The 25,526-nt window shown below is 39.1% G+C and overlaps 1 protein-coding gene across 4 annotated transcripts in view; it reads right to left on the bottom strand.

Moving 5' to 3' along the window:
* The window catches only part of OTUD4 (OTU deubiquitinase 4), a 47,047-nt gene extending 21,723 nt beyond the window's left edge, over positions 1 to 25,324 (bottom strand). For 2 of the 4 annotated variants that reach the window (XM_044224935.1, XM_044224937.1), the window contains exons 1-10: positions 24,590 to 25,323; positions 19,318 to 19,401; positions 16,836 to 16,886; positions 9,181 to 9,227; positions 8,408 to 8,480; positions 6,615 to 6,696; positions 4,856 to 4,988; positions 1,821 to 1,878; positions 1,242 to 1,359; positions 1,088 to 1,152 (exon numbers count right to left, since the gene is read on the bottom strand). In XM_044224935.1, coding sequence (XP_044080870.1) covers positions 1,088 to 1,152; positions 1,242 to 1,359; positions 1,821 to 1,878; positions 4,856 to 4,988; positions 6,615 to 6,696; positions 8,408 to 8,480; positions 9,181 to 9,227; positions 16,836 to 16,886; positions 19,318 to 19,401; positions 24,590 to 24,748 — 870 coding nt within the window. In that variant the 5' untranslated portion in view covers positions 24,749 to 25,323. Of the gene's footprint in view, positions 1 to 1,087; positions 1,153 to 1,241; positions 1,360 to 1,820; positions 1,879 to 4,855; positions 4,989 to 6,614; positions 6,697 to 8,407; positions 8,481 to 9,180; positions 9,228 to 16,835; positions 16,887 to 19,317; positions 19,402 to 24,379; positions 24,402 to 24,589 lie in introns of those variants that run through there. The other 2 variants (XM_044224938.1, XM_044224939.1) reach the window with 2 other exon arrangements.
* Positions 25,325 to 25,526: the final 202 nt, after the last annotated feature.

Genomic DNA, 25,526 nt, shown 5'->3' with positions numbered 1-25,526 from the left:
ACTTCTCAATAAAAACCACTTTTTGTGAAAATTATCTCCAAATAAAACTTTTATGTACCTAGGTTATTCATTTTGGAAATAGAGGACAATTTTTCCATTAAAAAAAAAAACAAAAAACAGATGGGGCGCCTGGGTGGCTCAGTGGGTTAAAGCCTCTGCCTTCAGCTCAGGTCAAGACCTCAGGGTCCTGGGATCGAGCTCCGCATTGGGCTCTCTGCTCAGCGGGGAGCCTGCTTCCCTCTCTCTCTCTCTAACTGCTTCTCATTTCTGTCAAATAAATAAATAAAATCTTAAAAAAACAAAAAACAAAAACAAAACAAAAAAAACACAGGGAACCTTAAAAATTATCCAGTTTCTCCAGCTTTGGAGTATTGACACTAGACTGGACAAGTCTTTGTTAGCGGTAAGAGGGGGTGTCCTGTGCACTGCAGGATGTTTAGCAGTATTCCTGGCCTCTACCCAGTGGATGTCAATAGCACCTCCCGGCTGTGCTGTGACAACAAAAGTTGTCTGCACACACTGCCAAATAGGGAGTGAGGACTGCAAAATCACTCCAAGTTGAGAAGTGATCTAACCCAACTTTACCCTTTAACAATCAGCTACTTAAATCCAGAGCAACAGTTTACTCAAAATGAATGGCACAACTCCCTTCATTACTATTCACTCTTTCTCAATCCAACAGAAAACCATTATGTACCCATCAAAATCTTCTAGGATGACTTTCATAAAAGAAACTGGCTTATAATGTCAAGTCTGAATCAATTTCAGCAATCTGCCAACTGTAATGAAAATACCTAAAAATCTACTATGTTATTGTTACTTCTTTCAAACAAGTTTTTCAAAGACTGACATTGTACTCAAAGATCACATGATGGGATGCCATGGCTTTTATATACATACAAATTTTGGTAATGTACTCTAATGGATCAAAAAACTAAACTTTTACAACTTATTAAAATGCATATCTGATAAAATATATTCTGAAATCTCAAATTAACAACATATTCAAACTTGAACTGTCTTAATTTCTATTATAATAAATTAAGATTGCAAGTAAAATTTTTTCTTCCTCTATATAATCACTTACTTGACATTTATCTCCAACTTCATACTGTAAGCCAGCAGCAATGGAATAATCACGTTTCTGTTGAGCTGTAAACAGTATGAGTATAAATATCAAGTTGACGTAATTACTTTCAAGTGTCACAAAGCAAATTTATGGAAAATACAGATTAACTTACCTTGCTTAGACTTCAGCCAGATTTCATATTCCACATTTCTATAGACTGCTGGATTGAGTGACTTAAGAACCTTTCTAGACAAAGGGAGGCTAGGAGAGTTCCCATTGTTTTTCGGGTTCTACACAAACAAAGTCAGGAAGTCCAATCAACACAGAACAGAAATGCTTTTGAAACATTTTTTGTTTGAGATATGTGTAAGAGTAAAATCAAATGAAGAAGAAAACTTTAAAAATTAGGAAGTCAACAACAATTTTCTCAGAGTCAGATGATCCTGACTCCATTGAAAATATACAAGTAAAGGGATGCCTGGGTGGCTCAGTGGGTTAAGCCTCTCCTTTGGCTCAGGTCATGATCTCAGGGTCCTGGGATCAAGTCCTGCATCTGGCTCTCTGCTCAGCAGAGGGCCTGCTTCCCCCACCCCCTCAGCCTGCCTCTCTGCCTACGTGTGATCTCTCTCTCTCCCTGTCAAATAAATAAAATCTTAAAAAAAAAAAGAAAATGTACAAGTAAAAATTAAGACTAAATTAATGTACTTTCTTAAGTGGAAGAACTAGTTAAAGCCATTAAAAAAAAAAATACCTGATCGCTTGACAAAGCTTTAACTCCATTCACATCATTAGTAGTGGTAGTTTTACTCCTACAAAGAAATATAACCATAATTAAAAGTACAAAAATGTGTTTATGCAATTAACTTATCTTAACCTCACATAAAGATCTCCTGTCATAATTATGTTTCAAAAAGTCAAAGCTATATCCCAGTGGAGTTCACATAAGCTTTATTATAAGGATGTATTTATACAAACGCCCATACACAGACACGCACATACACATGTGTATCCATATTAAGATACAGATCAAAAACTTTATGAGTAACCCTTTATGTAAGGCTCAATCAACAAAAACACAGAAACGAAAAGAACTATGAAATATGGGTGGGTGGAAAAACTGAATTTATAAAACATTTAATGTAAACATTTTCCTTCAGTATACTGATGAGGCTCCATTAAACAAAATATTCCACAGCAAATGAGCGCAAACACAAACTAAGTCATCAGTATGCTAAAATGATGATAAGTACTATCTACAGGGTAGGGTGGCATCCAGGTAGCCAGTTAGCAGAAGTGATAGTGCTGAGACATAGGCCTGAAATAACAAGTGAAAGGAGGAAAGGACTTGCTAAGATGCCTTTTTGAATAAAGAATTAAAGGTGATGAGACAGCAAATCATATGGCTATTCAGTATTCCAGGCAGAGAGCAGCAAGTGGAAAGACCCTGGAGTGGCCAAGAGAGTGGAAAAGTGGGAACTTAGTGATAGCAGGACAAACAAAAGAAGAGACGAGACTGTAGTCTTCTGTCCTACAGTTCCTCCTTAATTAATCAATCTCAGTCTTCAGGACAATCTTCAAATCTGTGTCCTTAAATGTGGCAGTATTTAAGAGACCACAACCTACAGTCTAGACTAAAAAATCACCCATAATTCCCACCACTTCAGGACTGACCAATATGAAAGTAAAAAGAATCTAGGCACAAGAGTAGAGTGACATCCTCCTTATTACCCAAACTATGCCTAACTATCATACCATAATTATGCAGCATTCTTCCCTAACTAAAGCCTTAGCCTCCTTAGGCCAGACATGATACAAGTGAAGAGAAAGGTTATTAATTCAACAAAAAGTTAATTTAAAAAATGCTTCAGGGACCTCTGGGTGGCTCAGTCGGTTAAGCATCTGCCTTAGGCTCAGGTCATGATTCCAGGGTCCTAGGATCTAGCCCTACACCAGGCTCCCTGCCAAGCAGGAAGCCTGTTTTTCCCTCTGCCTGTGCTCCCCCTGCTTGTGTGCACACTCTCTCCCCCTTCCCTCTCTCTGACAAATAAGTAAGACTTTAAAAAAAAAAAAATAAGTAAATTAATTAAAATAAATTTAAGAATAAAAAAATTTAAAAAGCTTCCATGTTGGGAAGCCTGGGTGGTGCAGGCAGTGGGGCAACTGTTAGGCTCCAGTTGTTATCTCAGGGTCATGAGATCAAGACCCTTGTCAAACTCTGTGCTCAGCGGGGAGTCTGCTTGAGATTCTTCCTCTCCATCTGCCCCTTCCACCCGTGCACACCTCTGCGTGTGCTGTGGGTGCATGCTCTCTTGCTCTCAAGTAAATCAATCTTTGGAGGAAAAAAATGGCTTCCATGTTCCAAGGGCTACACATTAGCAGTTTAGAAAGACTATACTTTACAATGAACACACCTTTCCTCATAAACTTCTCCAGCTTACTAACCTTAACTTCATACCTATTTCATCAGTCAACTGCTATTCCAGACCCAACTATTGCTAAAATGATGAGCAGGGACCAAGGGGCATGTGCTCAAGTCCCTCCACACCATAATAGGTAATAAGCTATAACAAGCCAATCACTCGCTCTCTCAACTTCCTCTAAGCTCAATGGCACACTCTAATCAGACAGGAGCCTAGATTAAATGATGGAGCAGAACTTCTGTTTAAAGTTAGTCTATCCTAGAATTAAATGTGCAATAGCAGACCCAGATTCTAACCTGACTCATCTCTCTCTTACAAAGAAATGGTAGTCAATCACTTTTTCAGTAAGGATCAGAAAAATGTAACTCAACAAATGCCTGGCATTTCTGATAAAAGGAGATATATTCAATAAAGAATTAGATATCCTAAGGTTTAATTTCATTTATTTCTCTAGTTTCACTATGGAACACCAAGTAGGCTTTCATACTCTCACACACTAGGAATAATGTAGTATTATCCTGACTATGAATGGAATTGGGTAGAGCTCTTACAAAACACAGAGTAAAGGTTTTAACATTATTAATAAAAACTAAAAAATGTCAGACGCCATATCTAGAAACTAGGCTATACACATTATACATTATTTATTTTAATTCTTACAAATTTTCCTCCGAGGAAATACTAATATATCCTAATTTTATATAGAATTGGGGCATGCTAGTGAACTTAAGTAAGTTGCCCCAAGTCTAGTCACTTTAGCAGGAAGCCGGGATTGAAACCAGATTTGGCTGTCCATGGCCCCAAGCTCTTAACCACTATCCTACATTATCCTGTATGGAAAAGGCCTCAGAGATTCTAAGTTAAAAGATGTTTATTCACAATCCTAAACAGAGACATTACCTAGAACTGTTCTCATACTTGTACCCCAATTTGGGACTATTATTATATAAAAAGAAAAAGGAAGGCATTATCTGAGTAAGGAAACAATAAAAGTAAGTCGCAGAAATAAAATGGTCATTTTTTCATCAATGGATATGTAAACAAATGACAGGTTAGCCTTAAAATTTTACAATACACACACACATATAGGCAGGACTAAGCCTATTATACACATATACTAGTAGATTCTACAGAAATAGAGCCTATCGACCAAACATCAACTTTCAAAAACAGTCCCGTAATAAAAATTAGATAAAAATCAGAGGCAGGAAAAAAGAATCTTGTACTGCAGACTGCTATATTTTAGGTACACAATGAGGTATGTAATACCTCAATATGTGAGGCAACTCTATGCCTCACATTCCTTATTGAACTACTTCTTTACAGGACACTATAAAGGTATTTTAGGACTTAAATTCATTCTTACTTGCAACTGTCATCCTCTGAATCTGATATTTCACTGTTGTTTTCATCAGCTACTTCAGAAGTGTCTAGTCCCATCAATATTTTACTAACATCAGTTTTAAATACCTTCTCATATAGCAATTCATAAAGGAGAGCTGCAATTAATAAGAGAAATGTTATGCAACATTAACTAATGTTATGTTTTAACCAAAATTGACAATGTCTATTGCCCAGGTTTCTAAAATCCTAACTAGGGCACTTGTGACATCTTCTGCTCAATAATACAATTTAATCGAAAAGCTATCTAGATAGAAAACAACTAGAATTTCTGTCTCTGTAATTAATTGGAAATCATTACATAAGCTACTGCCATTTTTAAAACACAAAAAGGTACCACAACCATGAAACAAGTATGATAACAGTAAAGGCTAAACATGCATACAATTACTGCATTCCAGGCACTATGCATACCCTTTACATATGTTCATATTAAATTCCACGCACAGCAAAGTATTATTATTCTAACAGTACAGATGAGGAAACTTGAGAATTAAAAAGGTCACATAATCTGCCCAACCTTAAGAGATGTGGAAAGAAAACATTAAGAAACTTTAAGATTCCTAGAAGAGGACAGCTTTTTATAAGCGACTCCAAAAACAACTGTTATAAAATGTATTCTGAGCACCCACTTGAAAGAAGCATATTTAAGCAACTTTTTTGCTTTAAAAACAAAACAAAAAAACCACTAGAAAACACAAAAATATAGATTACCAAATACTCATAAACACATTACAGATGGCATTTAGGACTCTGATTTAATTATACTGCAGCAATCTTTTTGAAACTAAAAATTCATCAACAATAGGTACCCACCCTCTAAATGAGTCCCCAAAGAGACCACCTTCTCACAGATCACCTTTCTGCCACCCCTGATAACATCTAAAACATAGGCATGAGAGAAGTATGGGTAAGGTAGGCTCCATGAGCTATCCTTCCCGAAGCTGAAATGTTTAGATTTTAACCAGCTAGAAGAGGAGGACACAGACTAGGATACAGACAGCTACACTTTTTTATTTTAAAACAGATCCATCAATTCTAAAAATTGCATTACCCATATCTTTACTGGTCACCACTAGCTTAAGAACAAAGGAAAAAGCTGTTACATGCCCAGCACTAATGCCCTGTTTGAGTGATGTGCACTTCATCAGACAGATGATAAAGGAGAGTAAGGTAGAAAGGACTACTAAAGTGGTAATTCTCAACTGGGGAAGGACAGGGGATTTTATCCTTCTAAGAAACACCTGGCAAAATTTGGAGAGCTTTTTACTTGTTGCAATGAAAAAAAGAGAGCTCTCTACATGGTACATGCCAGGGACACTATACTTCATGTTCCATAATGCACAGAACAACTCCAAAGAATTATCTGGCCCAAAATGGCAGTAGTGTCAAAGTTAAGAAACCCTGTTCTAGTGTCAAAACAATCAAATGCTTGATTTGCTCATTTAGATTTTCAAGCTCTACACCAACAACTTTAAAAACACATACAAATGCTTATTACTGAAATGAATTATTGCAGAAAAGAAATAACTGTATTTACAAGTCAAATTCAAGATACTAGTTCCATTTTTTCCTAGTCAAACAAGTTTTCATTACAGTATTAAGACTTCTGCTAACCCAAGATTCTCTGCATATCTTTGTATGCAACAAAACAGACTTGTTTGCATTAGGAATGTATAGCTTAGGAATATAACTTCCTACACAAATACGACGGTGATACTCACACTGACACATTGCAGAGTTCTCTTTATACTTTATGGGATAGACAATATCATAATGATTTCCATTTGAAAAACACAGTAATACCTGAAAGAGAAAAATTAAAGACACCTTTCAGTCCTTCACTTATGACACTTACACAGCAACTTTTACCTCCAATTTCTCTGAATTACTAATATTATTTATTAGAAAATGATTATTTTAGGGGCACCTGGGTGGCTCAGTCAGTTAAGCATCTGCCTTTGGCTAGGGTCATTATCTCAAGGCCCTGGAATGAACCCTGCACTGGACTCTCTGCTCAGTGGGAGTCTGATTCTCCCTCTTCCTCTTCCCACCCTGGCTCATACTCTATTCTCCCTTGCTCTCTCCCCATCCCTCTATCTCTCCCCCACCCCCCTATCTCTCTCCTTCTCTCTCTCTTGCACATACTCTCACAAGTAAGATTTTTTTAAAAAATGATTATTTTAGGGGCACCTGGTGACTCAGTTGGTTAAGTGCCCAACTCTTGATTTCAGCCCAGATCTTGATCTCAGGGTGGTGAGTTCAAGCCCCACACTGGGCTCCATGTTAGGCATGGAGCTTACTTTAAAAAAAGAAAAAAAAAATTATTTTAGAAGCAACCTAAGGCTTCAGTGTCGTCAACTATGGTATATCCAATGCTGAAATGTCATTAAATCAAAAAGTTCTCAATGATCTGGGGAAATGCTTACGGGATCACAAAAAATATACAGTATACATGAAAACAACAGAATTCCCAATACTTAAAAAAACAAGACAGTTAAAAGACCATAAAATACTAAATACTCCAAAACCTTATGAAGATGCTGACCTCTAAGAGGCACAATCAAAAGTAAATTTTTTTCTGCTGTTTTAGTTTTAAGTACTTTCTAAATAGTCAATTGCTCATGCAATGAGAAAGACACACTGATTTTGTTTGAATTATGGTGTATTCCAAAACCTGTATTGGATAGGCCAAATCCAGAGCCAAGCACCCTTTTTTTTTTTTAAAGATTTTATTTATTTATTTGACAGATCACAAGTAGGCAGAGAGGAAGGCAGAGAGAGAGGAGAGGAAGCAGGCTCTCTGCTGAGCAGATAGCCCAATGCAGGGCTCAATCCCAGAATCCCAGGATCATGACCTGAGCTGAAGGCAGAAGCTTTAACCCACTGAGCCACACAGGCGCCCTCAAAGTCCTTTTCATAAGGCAGTATTTCACTCAATTCCCCCCCCTCTTATCACCATTAGCATGATGACAAAACACTTCAACTTGGCCTGGACGATTCCAAAACAGCTAATTAAAATAAAGTTCTCTTATAACAATGAACCAACCGAGGGTTTTTTTTTTTTTTTTTTTTCCTAGACTTTAAATAATTTTTCAGTTGTTTCCAGTTTGGGACTAGATAATAACATCTCAGCCAGTAAATTATCTTTAAAAGGAGGAAATATATCACCATTACCCAAGTATTTTTGGATACAATGGCAGAACCTACTTTCACAAGTAATTTTACTACTTAATGTTTATAGTGATACAAAACAGTCTAGTTAATTACATACACTAGTATCTGAGGTTTTTTTCCTCTCATGTAATGTTCTGATAGTGTTCAACACTGAGATTTGTGGAAAAAAACAAATACAAAATATGACTCAATAACGATTAACAGGAAGTTTAAAATAAATTATCATAACCTTCATACAAAAATATTTCAAAAGGTCACCTTAAAACTATAGCTTAGAAGGTCAAGGTGGCAAGTGGTTCTTTTACTTAAATCCATCAGAAACACTTAGAAAAATTCTTACCTTCTCCGGAAAATTATTTTCAGTTACTTGTGAAGGAGAAACATTTGGTTCCCGGTAAATTATAAAATCTTTCCTGAAAATAAAATTAAGCAATTACTTCTGGGAAAATGTATTTCATGACTTAACCATTATTCGTTCATTCATTCATTCATTAAGAGCCTAATATGTTCCGAGCAATGTCCCAGGCAGTAGAGAGAGCAGTAAACAAAGACAGCAATACCATAACTTAATTGTAAAACACCTGTATGAAAGTACCTTTTTAAAAAGTAGAACTTCAAATATAATTTGCATGTATGTTAACTTCAGATATAATTCTAAGAGGAGACTTCAAATTTACAGAAATTGTGAAGATGAAATTTTATACAGACATTTCAAGAAGAAAAAATAAAGCAGTCAGTCACCTGTTCTTCTCCCAGACAAAAGTAATTAAATAGTAACATGGTGTTTTGCCTCTGTTCTAGTGGCCATCTATCTGAAGCTACCATCCCTGAGAACGTAGGAAATCATTCCCCTATCAAGTTGATAAGTAATATTGTTTACAGGCCTGGAAAAATGTCTGTATTGCTTCCCAAAGGTATTTTGAGAATTACAATTTCTAAACGTTGACATATTTAACATCCAAACCTAACTGATGCAATTAAAAAAATCTTAGAAAAGATGCTTCACAATTAAGGCATAAAATTGCTTTGCTATTCTAACAATTTAGTAATGGAATGGAATATATACTAATTTCCCACTCACTTTTCGTTTCCTAATGTTACTACAGTGTTTACCTGTACATAAGAGAAAGGGCACTTATTTCCACTTGTCCAACCCATTCCTGTATTAAAGAGAAAAAGTTGGCACATAAGTTTTCATACTTCATAATACATATACCTCTATAGAATACCTTAACACATACCTTTATGACTATACCTCATGAGCTAGAAAAAGCTCATTAATATCATTAATATATTATGTATTATATATAATTATGTATATGTATTTTATTTATGTATAATATCTGTATAATTATGTATATTGTTTATATTTTGTACTATATATAATGTAATATATTAGTATTATTAAAACATTTATATAAAACAGACATTAATATGTAACTAAAAATCAGGGAGCGCCTGGGTGGCTCAGTGGGTTAAAGCTTCTGCCTTCGACTCAGGTCATGATCCCAGGGTCCTGGGATCGAGCCCCACATCAGGCTCTCTGCTCAGCGGGGAGCCTGCTTCCTCCTCTCCCTTCTCTCTGCCTGCCTCTCTGCCTACTTGTGATCTGACAAATAAATAAATAAAATCTTTAAAAAAAAAAAAAACCGACTTAAATAAATAGCCCAAGTCTCTGTTGTAAAAATCCTTAGTAACACAGGGTGAAATGATAGTTCCTATTGCTATGGAAAGACCACGGAGTGGTATCTCTAAGTGGAGAACCTGCTGAAGGCAAGGACTCTGATCTCTAACCAAGAACCCAGGACATAGCTTGGAACATTTACATGCCCAGAAAATGAGATGTGAGTAGGAGAATGCAGGTATTAGAAAAGATAAAAAAGAAGTAGGACTCTTATTTTCAGGGTGATTGAAAGTACAGAGATCAGTGTCCTAGCAATCTTTCTGAAATGAGACAGAAATTCTACAGCCCTAAAGGAGTCACTTTATGTCTTTAAGCCTATTAGAGGAAATGGCCAGTATATATCAAAATTTTAAATATCCATACATACTCTTTCACCCGGCAATTCAAATTCTGTAAACCTATCCTAAACAAGTTATTTCATATGTCCACACAAGTGTACAAAAACAAGGATGCTCACTGTAGCTATCTGTAATAGTTTAAAGAAAAATTTTTAAAGAAAGTCTGGATATTCCAGTAATAGGAAAGGAGTAACCAAATAATTTATGGTTCATCCACACCATGTATGGAACACCACACAATCATCTAAAGAATGAGGTATACCTATATGAACTGACTTGGAAAGATCAGACTATCAAGTATAAGAAGTCAGTCAATCATGGGGCGCCTGGGTGGCTCATCACTTAAGCATCCAACTCTACCTTGGCTCAGGTCATGATCTCAGCATCAGGAGATCGAGCCCTGGGTCAGGCTCCATGCTCAGTGTGGAGCCTGCCTGAGATTCTCTCTCCCTCTCCCTCTGCTCCTCTCCCTGCTCATTCACACAGGAATGCTGTTTTACTTGCTCTCTAAAATGAATTAATTAAATCTTAAAACAAAAACAAAAATACCTTATTGGGTAAAAGAAACAAAAAGTTATGTTCAGTATATGTATGTGCAGGTGTATGAGGACTAGAAAGATACATCCTAAACTGACAGTGGAGACAGGAATTCAAGATCAGGGAAAATGAAGGATTTTCGTTCTTCATTTTTTATTTTAAAGACTATTTATTTAATTGACACAGAGAGAGAGACAGTGTGAGAGAGAATATAAGCAGGCGAGTGGGAGAGGGAGAAACAGGATTCCTGCCTAGCAGGGAGCTTGATGTGGGGCTTGATCCCAGGACCCTGGGGTCCTGACTTGAGCTGAAGTCAGACACTCAACCACCCAGGTGCCCCTTCACTCTTCATTCTGTATTACATCTTTTACCACAAGAATGCATTCCTATGCTACTTATGAAATTAGTAAAGACTTAAAACCAAGACTCACTAACAAAAATGAGCTATGGTAAGTCAATGTTGCCACTTTTTCCTTTAAAGAAATTTGAGATAAGGAAAAGATTTTAAGCAACGTGTATCTCAGACAAGGATAATCCTTCCCTCAGAAGATTTTTCATTTTAATAGTTCTTAAAAGTTGGCTCTGGTTTTCAAAATGAAATGCGTACCATATATTAAAATAGATTTCTTAAAATAGGCCTCAGCCTAACAATCATGGCTTCTAACAAAGTGCTACAAGTGACATTCCGGTGTAGAAGAGATCCTTCACTCAAACCAGTTTGCTTAAATCACAAACATAAGCTACATCTACTTCATACAAAAGATGTTAAATCACTTTAAAAAAATGGAAAATTATTCTACTCGTTTCAACAAAATACTCTCTCTCAAATAATGTACCACTTTATAAGCCCTTAATCCTGAGAATAAATTCTGTTGTAGTCTGGTTAAGTAAACAATGGCTATCATAATACCTTGTCTTCTTTAACCAGGGTCAATTTTAAATTATAAAAAATACCTATGTTCTACCATTGTCTTCCACCTTAAGGCTATAATCTTATTTACTTATCACTTCTTAAGATGTTTAATATACTTCTTTATTTTGGGTGACAGTTAAGCATTTCTGCAAAATCTGTTTAAACTAATGAACTATATAAAAAAAACGTGTAATTTAAATGTTTTTCAACAGTCACTAAAAATAAACTTTTGTTACTAAAGATGCTATCAGGAAAATGAAAAGATAAAGTAACAAGTTGGAAGAAAGTATCTGAAAATTACATATCACTACAGAACTTATATCCAGTATAAAGCACTCTAACAATTTAATAAAACTAGCAACATAACAAAAGATGGGCAAAATCTATGAACAGATATTTCACCAACAAAGATATATGGATGGCAAAAAAGAACATGAAAGGATGTTCAACATTAGAGAAATAAATACAAGTTAAGATCACCATGACATGCCACTACACAACCACTAGAAAAGTTAATTTCAAAGCTGACAAGATTGAATGTTAACAAAGACCAAGAGCAGTTGGAATTTTCCTGTATTGCCAATGAGAAAGCAAAACACAGAGCCATTTTGAAAGTCTGGCAGTTTCTCATTAAGTTAAACATACATTTACCATATGACAGAGCAATTCTACTCCTAAGTGTTAATCCAAGAGAAAAGAAAACATATGTCCACACGAACACTTATTGGCAAATATTCTTAGCAGCTTTAATCATAAAACGGTCTCAAGCTAGAAAGAACCCAAATATTCATGAAATGATAAATGGACGAGCAAACTGCTGCATCCGTATAATAAGCTCATCAACAAAAAGGAACAAAACCACTGATAAACCCAACAAAACATGGATGGATCTCCAAGTGTTTCCATTAAGCTAAGTAAAAGAAGCCAGATACATAAGACTACAAACTGTGTCATTCCATTTATGTAGTCTAAAAAAGACAAAACTTAAAAAGCAATGGTTGCCAATAGCCAGAAGGTGGGGGGAAAGGGATTACGAGCAAAAGAGCGCAGGGAACTTTGTGAAGTGATGGAAACGTCCCTGTGTGTTTGTAGGGTGGTTATGCAACTGTATACATCTGTCAAATATCATCAAATTATACACTTAAAATAGGTGAATTTTAGGTGTAAAAAAACTCTGATTTTTACTATGTGTCAATTTTACCTCCATAAAGCTGACAAAAATATATTCCTGCAAAAAGTTTGAGGCATTTTTCAAAATGCTCCACTGGCATTTTAAGTAAAAAATAAAGATGCTTTCTCTGAGAACTAGAAAAAACACAAGAGTTTATCTATCAACTCTCTCTCTTCTCATTTCATACATTCCACGTATCAGGGAAAAAGAAAAACGAAAAAAGACGTATCTGTTGCTAATAAAGAAGCACAGGGGTGCCTGGGTGGCTCAGTCAGTTAAGTGTCTGACTTAGGCTCAGATCATGATCTCAGGGTCTTGGGATGGAGCCCCCATAGTTGGGCTCCATGCATAGCAGGGAGTGTGTTTTTCCCTCTCCCTCTGCCCCTCCTCTTGCCCACGCACATGCACGCACACACTTTCTCTAATTAAAAAAAAGAAGAAAAAGAAGAAGAAGAAGCACAAACTACTATTCAGAAGGTACCTGAAACATCTGGAGAAGAAATCTGATTAGATTTGGGGGGGGGGCACAAGGTGTCATAAAAATAAAAAAGCTGGCCAGCCAGCACCCTGCGAAGGAGACCCCATATCCCGGAACGCGCTCAAAACCGCAGCAACTTCCCTTCTTCCTCCCCTAGATGCCCAAATCAGTGTCAGTCTGGTTCACATTACTTCATTTCCTCCCTCTATCCCTTTTCTCTCCACTCCCACCATGCCCACCCTTTCTCAGAAACTCATAGCTTGACAGCCTGAACTGCTACACAAAAATTACTATAAACATCATTGTGGGATTTTTCTCGATTAAAAAGTTAATGAAAAGGGGGCACCTAGCTGGCTCAGTCAGTAGGGCATGTGACTCTTGATCTCTAAGTAATGAGTTCAAGCCCCATGTTAGCCGTAGAACTTACTTTAAAAAAAAAAAAAAAAAAGTGTGTGTGTGGGGGGTTAATAAACAGACTTTGTTGCTTCCTTTATTTTCCATAATGGAACAAAAATCACCAGAAGGAGGGTTGCTGGGGGGAAGGGGATCGAGAAAGGGTGGTGGTGTTATGGATACTGGGGAGGGTATATGCTATGGTGAGTGCTGTGAAGTATGTAAACCTGGCAAGTCACAGACTTGTACCCCTGGGGCTAATAATACATTATATGTTTATAAAAAAATTTTAAAAAAATTTTTTAAATCACCAGGAATATTACTAAAGTTAACATTCTGGTATTTATCTTTCCAGTATGTTACATAGAATGCAATGTGAATTTAACATTCAAACCACACACACAAATCAGTTCAGCACCCCAAACTAAAGGTAACTATGAAAATCCCAAAAGCAATAAAAATATACAATCCTCGTCATCAAAGAGGCTCAAGGTAAATGGGGGGAGGGGGGGTGGGGACTACAGGAAAATGGTATCTGTGACCATAATATGTGGGCAAAACTGCGTACTGAAATGACTGAAATAAAAATGGAATCAGGAGTGGATTTAGCGAAAAGACCTTCAGAGATGTCTGCCTCCAGAACTGGAGTAACACAATACTCCTTTTTTTTTTTTTTTTTACACATCAAAAAATGGGCAGAAGATATGAACAGACACTTCTCCAATCAAGAAATACAAATGGCTATCAGACACATGAAAAAATGCTCATCATCATTAGCCCTCAGGGAGATTCAAATTAAAACCACATTGAGATATCACCTTACACCAGTTAGAATGGCCAAAATTAACAAAACAGGAAACAACATGTGTTGGAGAGGATGTGGAGAAAGGGGAACCCTCTTACACTGTTGGTGGGAATGCAAGTTGGTGCAGCCTCTTTGGAGAACAGTGTGGAGATTCCTCAAGAAATTAAAAATAGAGCTTCCCTATCACCCTGCAATTGCACTCCTGGGTATTTACCCCAAAGATACAGATGTCGTGAAAAGAAGGGCCATCTGTACCCCAATGTTTATAGCAGCAATGGCCACGGTCGCCAAACTATGGAAAGAACCAAGATGCCCTTCAATGGATGAATGGATAAGGAAGATGTGGTCCATATACACTATGGAGTATTATGCCTCCATCAGAAAGGATGAATACCCAACTTTTGTAGCAACATGGACAGGACTGGAAGAGATTATGCTGAGTGAAATAAGTCAAGCAGAGAGAGTCAATTATCATATGGTTTCACTTATTTGTGGAGCATAACAAATAGCATGGAGGACAAGGGGTGTTAGAGAGGAGTAGGGAATTTGGGTAAACTGGAAGGGGAGGTGAACCATGAGAGACTATGGACTCTGAAAAACAGTCTGAGGGGTTTGAAGTGGCGGGGGGGTGGGAGGTTGGGGTACCAGGTGGTGGGTATTATAGAGGGCACGGCTTGCATGGAGCACTGGGTGTGGTGAAAAAATAATGAATAATGTTTTTCTGAAAATAAATAAATTGGAAAAAAAAAAAAAGATTTTATTTATTTATTCAACAGAGAGAGATCACAAGTAGGCAGAGAGGCAGGCAGAGAGAGAGAGGAGGAAGCAGGCTCCCCACCAAGGAGAGAGCCCGATGCGGGGCTCAATCCCAGGACCCTGGGATCATGATCTCAGCCAAAGGCAGAGGCTTTAACCCTCTGAGCCACCCAGGCGCCCCAATACTCCTTTTTTTTTTTAAACACTGCACATAATGTGCACATTTTTCCATGGATTAAACTTTTTTTTTTTTTAAACCATGCAACGGGTCTTCCCACCTTGAGTCTCATCCACTTCCAAACTACCTCTGCCCGAGATTCTTTTATCCCTCTATTCGGATAGCCAACAAGGAAGCCAAGCACTATTCTTGATTCCCAGCAGTGACATACTCACTTCTTGCCTCAAAAAAGTTGAAAGGTTTCCCAGTACCACATTCTCAGGTCCTAGGCATAGACTTTAATTCAGGTCTGGAATAGTGGAATTTACAACCACCTTAAGTAATTCTGATGCAGACAGTCAATGGCTGACACTCTGAGAAATGCTAGCCTAAAGATAAGCTCCATACTGAGCCTAGCAGTGAAGGCTCTTCCATGACCAGTCCCACAGCCTGCCCTGACTACTCACTACCTCCTACCTTCACAGGCTCCACACAACTGAACTGCTTTCTGAATCTGCCTTGCTCACAATTTTCCCTACCTAGAAAGACCATTCACGCTAGGCATTTCTCATTCAGAATCTATTCAGACTTCAAATGCCAACCTACTATCTCTTCTTTTGCCTGCCTAGGTAAAAATATAATTGTGAATGCCGATAGCATCATTATCTAGACTTATGACATGTGCTTTCTCGGCTGTATTAGGTATTTTTCCATACTACAGGGCAACTCCTGAGAACAGTACCCAAACCCCAGTTACCTCTGCATCCCCAGAGTGCCTGTCTATTCTTGGCACTCAACAAGGACTTCAATTAGTTTCAGAGAATCAAATTGAGACACCAATTGTTAATCAAATAAACTGTTCCTAAGTTACTATTTCTCTTCCTCCCTACGCGACTCCTCTTCTTAGGTTCTTCCTTGGCTAATGTCATTGTAAACTCAACAGAAATTACCTCTAGGAATGACAGAACATTCTACAAGGCGTTCTGTGTGGCATTTCATGATTTTGGATTTTTACAGAGAAGAGTATTATTTTTTCAAACAGAAAAAAAACAAAAATTCTTTTAACTTCAACATGACTGAGAAAAGTAAGGCAGTGGGACTTGGGAAGTGCCATCGTTTTCCTCTCAACAGTCTCTCTTCTCAAGCTGATCATGGGAAATGGAACTTCCATAAAAGAACCTACCATCCCAGAGGCCTAAAGAAGCAATCAAACCTTGCACTCTGTCCACCAAGACCAATATCCATACCAATACAGAATCCCGAAAATCATCACCACTGTTATTGTAAGTCTTTTATGCTATATTCAGATGCCATTATGACAAAGATTAAAAATCTTACGCTGTCCTTACTGAGGCAACATCTTATACACAGCTCAAAACTATCTTCCAATTAAATGCTATATAAAATGTGCAACTAAGAAATGTTTATGAAAAAAAGTACTTGCTGTAACCCCTCCATACACTACTTCACATTTTAATGAATGCTGATTACTTCAATACATAATAAATAGCAATATATTACAGAATCACTGCATACCTGTGGATTTTCCAAACGTTTTAAATACTCTTCAAATGATCCTTCTATAAACTGCAAAAAAAAAAAAAAAAAAAAAAAAAATCTATTAGAAATGTATCAAAACAAAAAATCTTTTCACTGTGAATTACCAAGTTTTTACATGAACCTTGGATACATCAGTAATAGTAATACATGTAAACAACCTAATTATTAAAATACATAAAAATCATTAAGTTAAGATTATAAACAGACAAAAGAATTTTAAAAAGGAAACATTTTAGAAAAGATTTCTTGGACAGGATGTGGACAGGCACAATGTGGCGTGAAGAGGCAATGAACGCTATGTTGAGAATATAGAAGCCAACCAGCCAACAGAAACAGGACAACTGGTTGGGGAGAACAGAGTAAGAGAGGAACTCAACTGGACACCTGTTTAGAGAGGGCCGTGGGCCCAGGAAAGACTTGCAGACTGAGGGAGAAGGCAATTCAAGGTCACTGTCGGTGACATTATGAACAGACAAATATATGAAACAAGCACTTAAGAGGAGTATTTTGTAATGGCCAATGCAGAGACAATATACTAACTAAGAAATATTAATTTACTATTACACATATGAATAGTGTCTCTTAGGTCACACTAAAAACAAATGAGAACTAATAATGCAAGATACTGTGGAGAACCAACAAGATTTTTCTACTACAGCTTGCTTCACAGTTTAACTCAAAAAGTTTATTCAAGCTATGTGATTTCTGTTAGCCATCACACTAATTTAACTGAAAAAATCTCTAAAAGACATTTATCTGGAACACCAAATTCTATTTAAAGTATAGTCCCAGTTAACTTAGCAAACTGACATATATAAAAACATTAAAGTACATGTTCCAGTCTATAAAAATCTTTTAAACATCCATGGCTTTTTTTTTTTTGAGATTCTTTTCTAGATCATATGCTGTCAAATTTCCAAAAAGTATCTTAAGTTTCAACACATCCTTATAATAAAACAGCCATATATTTTAAATATCCCACCAACACAATTCTGTATGAGGTAATTATTTATACTTTTGGGGGGGAAAAACCCCACAGAACCATTTAAAGTTGGAATGTAGTGTTCTGATACAAGCCTGCATCCAATCTGAGATTCTCCTCTCTAATCAGTTAGAAAGTGTCTGACTAAACACTGTCAGTAAACAAAGCACACACCCTCACCCTCCTTCCCATGACAGTCTTTTCCAGTTTTGGCCAATAAGAATTCTTTGAAGGTGCTTAGTATAAATTATAAAAAGAAAGTGAAACTTTTCCCCTTGGAACTTTCAATCTCTGATCATACCTCTTAAAAATGTTGAGGGCTAAATAAATATAAGCAAAGAACTTAAACAATGCCTGGCACAGAGGAAGTGCTCAACTAATGACAGCAATTTCCATTACTGTCAAGTGTTTTACTCTGTGGGCCCAATAATAATGATTAATCACTTGTAATTTCTTTAAAATATGTAAAAAGCACTCACCTCACCCCACCCCTTTTATACTATACCCTAATACTCTTATCTAACCTCCACATCACCGGTTTCCTTTTTGTAAAACAAGTTCTCAAATCTCCTGATCAAGTGGGTTAACTCTCCTTCCTGGAATATATTACTGCCTTTCTTATAACATGGCACCCAGAATACATCTAGAATGTCACCAGTAGTACCATCTGGCTTGAATACAGGAACACCAACCAAAAAGCACATCCAAATTAAGAACTGTTTACCTATTAAGTTTTAGAATTGAGATATTTGCAAGGTGTCAGTGGTTTTTTGGCAGTCAAAGGGGAAAAGTATCATTGAAAGTCCAATGGCCTAATTCTAGGTCATAAAACCAGTACTAGTAAATCCTATAAAGCTTTCAATGTAAAAAGAAAACAGGCCACTCCAGCATCTTATTTCACAGCCTACTACATACTACTCAGAAAATTACAGTAAGTTGTTATACAACATTCTAGCAACTATTAATCATTATTTACATAATTACAGTGTTCTGATATATGATTCATAATGATGAACCCTGAAAATTAAAAATCTATAAATGCCTTCTGATAAAATTAAAGGCTGAGTATTAGCTACGCTCAGCATATTTTTTATACTCCAAGTCTGAAATTTTTTAAATTCATAGGGAGTTACAAATCACAGAAAACTATTAATTAACCATGACACCCAATTTCCTGACCATGACAGACAAAGCTCACTCTTAACATGCAAGGATTCTGTCCAAGTCATCCTTTCATCTTCCACAGGCCTGTATCTTACCTATCATAACTTTCTAAATGTCGAAAGAAATGAAAACCACAAAACAGCTTAAAAAAAATCACAACTGTATGTAACTGGATTTAAATTCAATAAAGCAGGTTTTTTTTCCATAACCTGCATTAAGATTCAGGCTGTGAAACTCCCACCAGACCACTTCTAAAGGCTGAAATGTAAATGCAAGTCAAGACACCAACCCATGTTTAAAATTACAAATTACCGCTTCAAATTTCTCTCTGTTCTCTCGAAGATAGTGAATACAGGCCATTCTGACTTCCACATGGCGAGATTGAGAGTGCAACACCTGAAAAAGAAAAGCAACATGCTATTACACATTTTGTTAAGGGAATTTAAGGTACAAGCTAGAACTTTCTTTCACACCCTAAATAACCTCACAACCAATAGAAATCAGTTTCTCTCTGTTTGCCATTTAGTAATTTCTAAATCTTTTTTCATTCCCACCTCTTCCCCTAACCACAGGTGAAGTGACCTATAGTCAGTGCTACTTCTTAAGTCGTTCTATGAAGTACTTACTACCATTTCTCCTTTAAGTCATTCATGTGAGGAAACCTTTGTAAACGTAACATACTTTTTACTTTCTTGACCAGCCTTCCTATAGCTTTGCTCTTCACAATGCAGGGCTAACAGAACCTCTGCCACATAGTGCTTAGCTTCATCCTATACTTGCTGGAAACAAGAATAGGCAACTACAACAGGACCCTTTAAGCCTGTAAGAATTAGATTTCTTTTTTACAATAATTTGGAATTACATGTTATGTAGAGATATAATTCCCCTGTGGTTTCAGAAAAATTAAGGTACTCATTCCCAAATCCTTAGTTGTCAGGCTTCCACAATTCTTTTTTTTTTTTAAAAGATTTTTATTTATTTATTTGACAGACAGATATCACAAGTAGGCAGAGAGGCAGCGGGGGGGCGGGGGGGAAGCAGGCTCCCTGCTGAGCAGAGAGCCCAGTGAGGGGCTGGATTCCAGGACCCTGGGATCATGACCTGAGCCGAAGGCAGAGGCTTAACCCACTGAGCCACCCAGGCGCCCCTTCCACAATTCTTTTTTTTTTTTTTTTTAAAGAATTTTATTTATTTATTTGACAGAGAGAGATCACAAGTAGGCAGAGAGGCAGGCAGAGAGGAGGAAGCAGGCTCCCCACTGAGCACAGAGCCCAATGTGGGGCTAGATCCCAGGACCCTGGGATCATGACCTGAGCCAAAGGCAGAGGCTTTAACCCCCTGAGCCACCCAGGCGCCCCTTCCACAATTCTTGAAGGAATATCCAAGTGAGCAGCACACAAGATGCAAACATGCTGCTATGTTCTACCATCCCAAGAGCCTTGAAACTTGCTCTTAGGCCCAAAATCTTTTTGTGTTTTTATTTTCAGTGGGCTCCATGCTCAACATAGAGCTTGAACTCACCAACGCTGAGATCAAGAGTCACGTGCTCTACCAACTGAGCCAGCCAAGAGCCTCAGCCCAAAATCTTAAAGCACCAACTGAAATAAGCCACACTACAAAGATGATCAAAATCCTCTCACTTTGTAGCCTCTGTATTCTTCTGTTAAACTAGTTCAATGAAAGGATAACTTAACGGGCATTTTGTCTCTTACTAAAATGCTAAAGCTTTGATTTGAAAGAAACTAGTATAATCAAATGCTTAGGAACCCTTTTGGCTAGCCTCCAATACTTTAACTATCATGCTTAAAAGAAAAGATTAAAATTATTTTCTATTACTGAGTGTCTCAAATCAAAGTGTTCCTGGTACCCTAAAGGGTTGGGTAGCGGGGGGAGACCCTGAACCATTTAAAATAACCACATGTCCAACTACTAATAAGGCTCCTGAAAAGATAATTTATATTAATATAAAGTAGCTTTAAGAGTTACAGGTCCAGGGGCGCCTGGGTGGCTCAGTGGGTTAAGCCTCTGCCTTCAGCTCAGGTCATGATCCCAGGGTCCTAGGAATGAGCCCGACATCAGGCTCTCTGCTCAGCAGGGAGCCTGCTTCTCCCTCTCTACCTGCCTCTCTGCCTACTTCTGCCTACTTGTGATATCTCTGTCAAATAAATAAATAAATAATCTTTTTTTTAAAAAAAGGAGTTACAGGTCCAAATGAGAGATTCTTCCTCACGCTCAGATGAGCAGTGAATTCAGGAAAAGGGAGGATCCAACTGCATTTTACAGGTCTCTGGATAACATTCAAGGTTCATTTATACAAACAGAACTGAGGGGCACCTGGGTGGCTCAGTTAAATGTCCAACTCTTGGTTTCAGCTCAGGTCATGATCTGTGATCTCAGGGTCGTGAAAGTGAGCCCCGCGTCATGCCCCACACTGGACTTCTCAATCCGTGTAGTCTGCTTGAAATTCTCCCCCATCTCCTTCCCCTTGTCTCTCCCCCCACACGCACTTGCAATCACTAGCACGCACTCTCTCCATCTCTCTCTACCTCTAAAATAAATAAATAAATAAATAAATAAAATCTTTATACTAACAGAACCAGAGAGGCATGACTGTCTGGAGAGAGCTAGTTGTCTTTACACTAAGGTACACTGAAGATGTACTAGCTGAGGTTAGCAATAAGTTTGTTTTCAGCATACAGCTGGTTTTCAGCTTAACGAAGTACACCTATATTGCTATCTTGGAAACCACTGGAAAGCATCTTTACACATTCTAAGCTTCCAGCCCTAGAAGAAATGTCCATATAGAAAAATAAACCACCACACAATATTTTTGCCAATTCAACAAGTGATATTTAGCAACACTTCTTCCACAGAAGCTACCTAAGACACTATTGAATAAAGATATTATTTGAGTAAATATGAATAAAGATATTATTTGAGTAAACCAGTGTTGTCCGATAGGGCTTTCTTGCCATTGGCAAACTGAAGATAGTGTTAGAGCCATTTACCTAGCAACAGGTGGCAGGCATAACTGATTAAAGCCTACTTCCCATTAAAAACGATGACAAGCATATCTGTTTTTTCTCCTCTTAAAAAGGTCTTATTAACACATGAAATCTGAACCTGTCACTCAGAAGCAAAATTCTCAGCAACTTCCATAAATTGTAGAGTACTGGAGCTTTACAAAGCCAAGCACTGCAAGAGAAGGAAGGTTAAATGACAACTGTTTAAAAAGTACAACTTTGTACAAGTTCAAGGACAGGAAGAATGTGAATGTTAAGACAAGTATCTCTGCAAATTATTATATGCCAGAAAGTAACCTAGAAAATAGGAGACTTTCCAATCTTTACTTGGGACAAGATAGTGATAAACACTAGGAAAGGCAGAGACACACTGCTTTAGCAAATCCTCTAAGAGCGCCCTATTTTTAGCTCCACGGCCACAGAGCTGATTCAGGTCAGGCCTCCTGCAGGCCCAAGTCCAGAAGTGTAAAAAGGGAAGGGCCTATCTAAACCAGGTAATTTGGAGGAAAAGGAGACTCCTAAATCAAGTACATCCCAACCTACCTCCCCAAAATTGCCATTTAGATTATTTACTCTGGCTCCTTCTTAGAAATGATAAATTATTTTGATATTATTGGAAAAACTGTTGGCAAAAAAGTAAATCATTTGTACATATTTTTATAGAGCACACCCTTTAAGTCTGAGGTTTGTGTTACTTCCCTCCCCACCCCAATACACATACTGTGCCTTTAGCCATGAAGGCTATATCCTTAATTCACGTCTGCTAAAGAAAGGAGTTTCCCTCAAAATTCAAGGTATTAAGCTTTCTAAGCTCAGTATACTAAAAATCACAGTTGCATAATTGAAGACATTTTCTTTATGCCGGATTTAAATCCTGAGATACAATAAAATGTGTTATATGACGTGAACAATGAGTTAGTTCTTAGTGACACTAACTTTGCCCCCTTCTACTTAAAAACAGACATCCTCCTTAAGAGAGCTTTCTGTATAACCAAGTTTGCCAGTTATGGCACAGGATACCGAAACGAGACACACTTTTCTACCTCACTATGAACCAGGATCGGGATAATCCAATGCCAAATAAGCATCAAACTTCCCTTATTTTCATTCGTTTCTCCCTTCTTCCTAACCAAATTCTTGCTAGAGCTAACACTGTGTGTAAATAAGGGCTAAATTCACTTCCACCTCTTCGTTCTGCTTCCGGAGGTGCTGAGGAGTCCGGGGAGGCTGAGGCAGAAACACCAGGACAGATGGAGATCCAGAAAATTCACAAATGGGACAGATTGTTTATCTACTAATAGTAAAGACTGGGGTGGGAGTGTGTGAACATATCCCACAACAACATTGGAACATCCTAAATTTCTAAAAATGAGAGAAATCTAATGAACTTAAAAAGAGAGGGCTGGATTTGGGGAGTTATACACAGAATGTATGAATGACAACGCCTGCAAGATAATGCAAAGCTGAAGCAGTTAAGTCAATTTCTCGCTTGAAAAACAGATTTTCTGATATTGATGTGAAAGCAAGGGCCCTGGAAAATAAATGGCTCGCCTTTAGAAGTTGAAAAAAGTAAGAATAGACCAGACTACAGATGTTAAGTAAAACACTGACTCACAAAAATTATGAAAAACTACTTAGCATTCAAAAAATGGTGAGAGGGGAAAAAAAATCATAAAAACTCCACGGGAGGGAAAGGGATGGTAGGAAGAGATCTTTAAGCTGAAGAAAAGCAAACTGTGAAAGGTATGAAATACACACCAGGACAGTAATATGAGACTTTTATCCAACTATTTCAGCAGCTATTTTTCAAATATAGGACGGATTTCGGTGACTGCATACCAACTACACAGTGTTATATAACGCGGTAAAAGCTCTTTCTTAAAAGAAAAATTCTTCCTTGTTAGAAAGTCATGTTGACCATTAGCAAGGAATAATTCAGTCAAAAGCCTAGAGAATCCCTAACACCAGACTTTTAAGAAGTAAATTATTTTCAGCATACCTTGCAGAGCATAACAATGAGTGGAATCTACTCAAAGACAATTCTTTTAAAACATTCTATATTCTTAAAAAGCTGACGTTCCCAAACTGCATTTTTCCGCTCTTGATTCAAGTGGACATCGACGGGCAGACTCCCCGACATTCCAAAGTCCAGCAGCAGAAAAAACAATGCTCTGCGAGTACTGCCTGGTGCGCCACCTCCTCTAGTAAACACCTGGTTTACTGGCGTGAACGCTGTGCTTATAAAACCGAGGTGAACGCGGACCAGAATGGAAAAATATCATTTCGCCAAGTCCCCAGCAATCAATCAACCGTACACGCGCTCAACAGGCCTCACAGGTTGTCCTCATTACCTCTTCACCGGGAGGGACGACACCCAGTTAATTTACGGGTTTTTAAGTTTCGATTTACAGCTTCCAAACCCAGGGCAGCATCCCATTCCTGCGTTACAATGGGCCGCTGTGACGCCAGCCGGGCCACGCGCTGCCCCGGACGTGGGCGGCCCGCACAGCTGCCCGCCGCCGCTTTCCCACCCAGCTTCCTCCCGTTCCCCACCCCATTACCTGCTCCGCCACGGCCCGGAATAGGCACGACCCGTCCTTGGCGACCAGTTTCCGATACAAGCCCAGTTTCCGCAGATAGGCGTCCATGGGCGTCGCGTCCTCGCGGGGCCCCGCGCCGCCCTGGTCCCCCCCGTCGGAAGCGCCGACGGCCGCCTCCATGTTGCCGGTCCTTGTGCAGGCCAGGCGCGGCGCCGACTAGCCCCACATGGCCGCGCCCCCGGCTCCTTGACGCCCCGGCCTAGGACGGGCGGCGGCTCGGGCTCGGGCTCCGCGGGCGGCGGCAGGCAGCGGCGGCCCGAGGCAGCGGGCGGCGCTCCCCGCGCGCATAGGGGAGCCCTGCCTAATGCATGGCTGTGCGCACGCGGCCGCCTCCCGGGGGACCACGCGCCCGGCGGTAACGGGGGGCAAACTAAAGAAACCCCAAGCGTGAGAAGTCACTTCCCGGCGGCCTCGCTGCCCGGCTCAGGAACACAGCCGGGGGTCGCCGCCCCCACAAGTTTCCTCGTCCCGACTCGGGTGAGGCGAGGAAACCCCCGCCTCCCGCGTGCGCGGGGCCGGCTCAGGGGAAGCGAGGCCTGCGTCCCCCGCGCGCTCCCCACCCTGGGAGCCGAAGAAGTCGAGAGAGAAAGACGCGGCCTTTCGTTTCTCCACCTCTCAGGAGGGCGCCGGAGGGGCGGGGAGCGGATGGGGGCGCCCGGCGGAGGGCAGCACCCTCGCAGCCCAGAATTTGTTTTCACTTTCGGCCGCACGGCGGAGAGGACGCCGGGAGGTGTAGTTTTGGCGGCGGCAGGAAGTCGGCTTGCGGCGGGCGGGGACGCGCGGACCGACCTACCCGGGGGAGGTGCCGGGGAGGCACGCGGACTACAAGTCCCTACAGCGCGGGCGCCGCGTCCGCCGTCGCCGGGAGCCGGCTTCGCGCTTCCCGGGCACCGCGTCC

This window comes from Neovison vison, chromosome 11 (genome assembly GCF_020171115.1).
Source record: "Neovison vison isolate M4711 chromosome 11, ASM_NN_V1, whole genome shotgun sequence".
NCBI lineage: Eukaryota > Metazoa > Chordata > Mammalia > Carnivora > Mustelidae > Neogale > Neogale vison.
The sequence above is the reverse complement of the archived record's forward strand: the minus strand, read 5'-3'. Positions and strand labels throughout refer to the sequence as shown.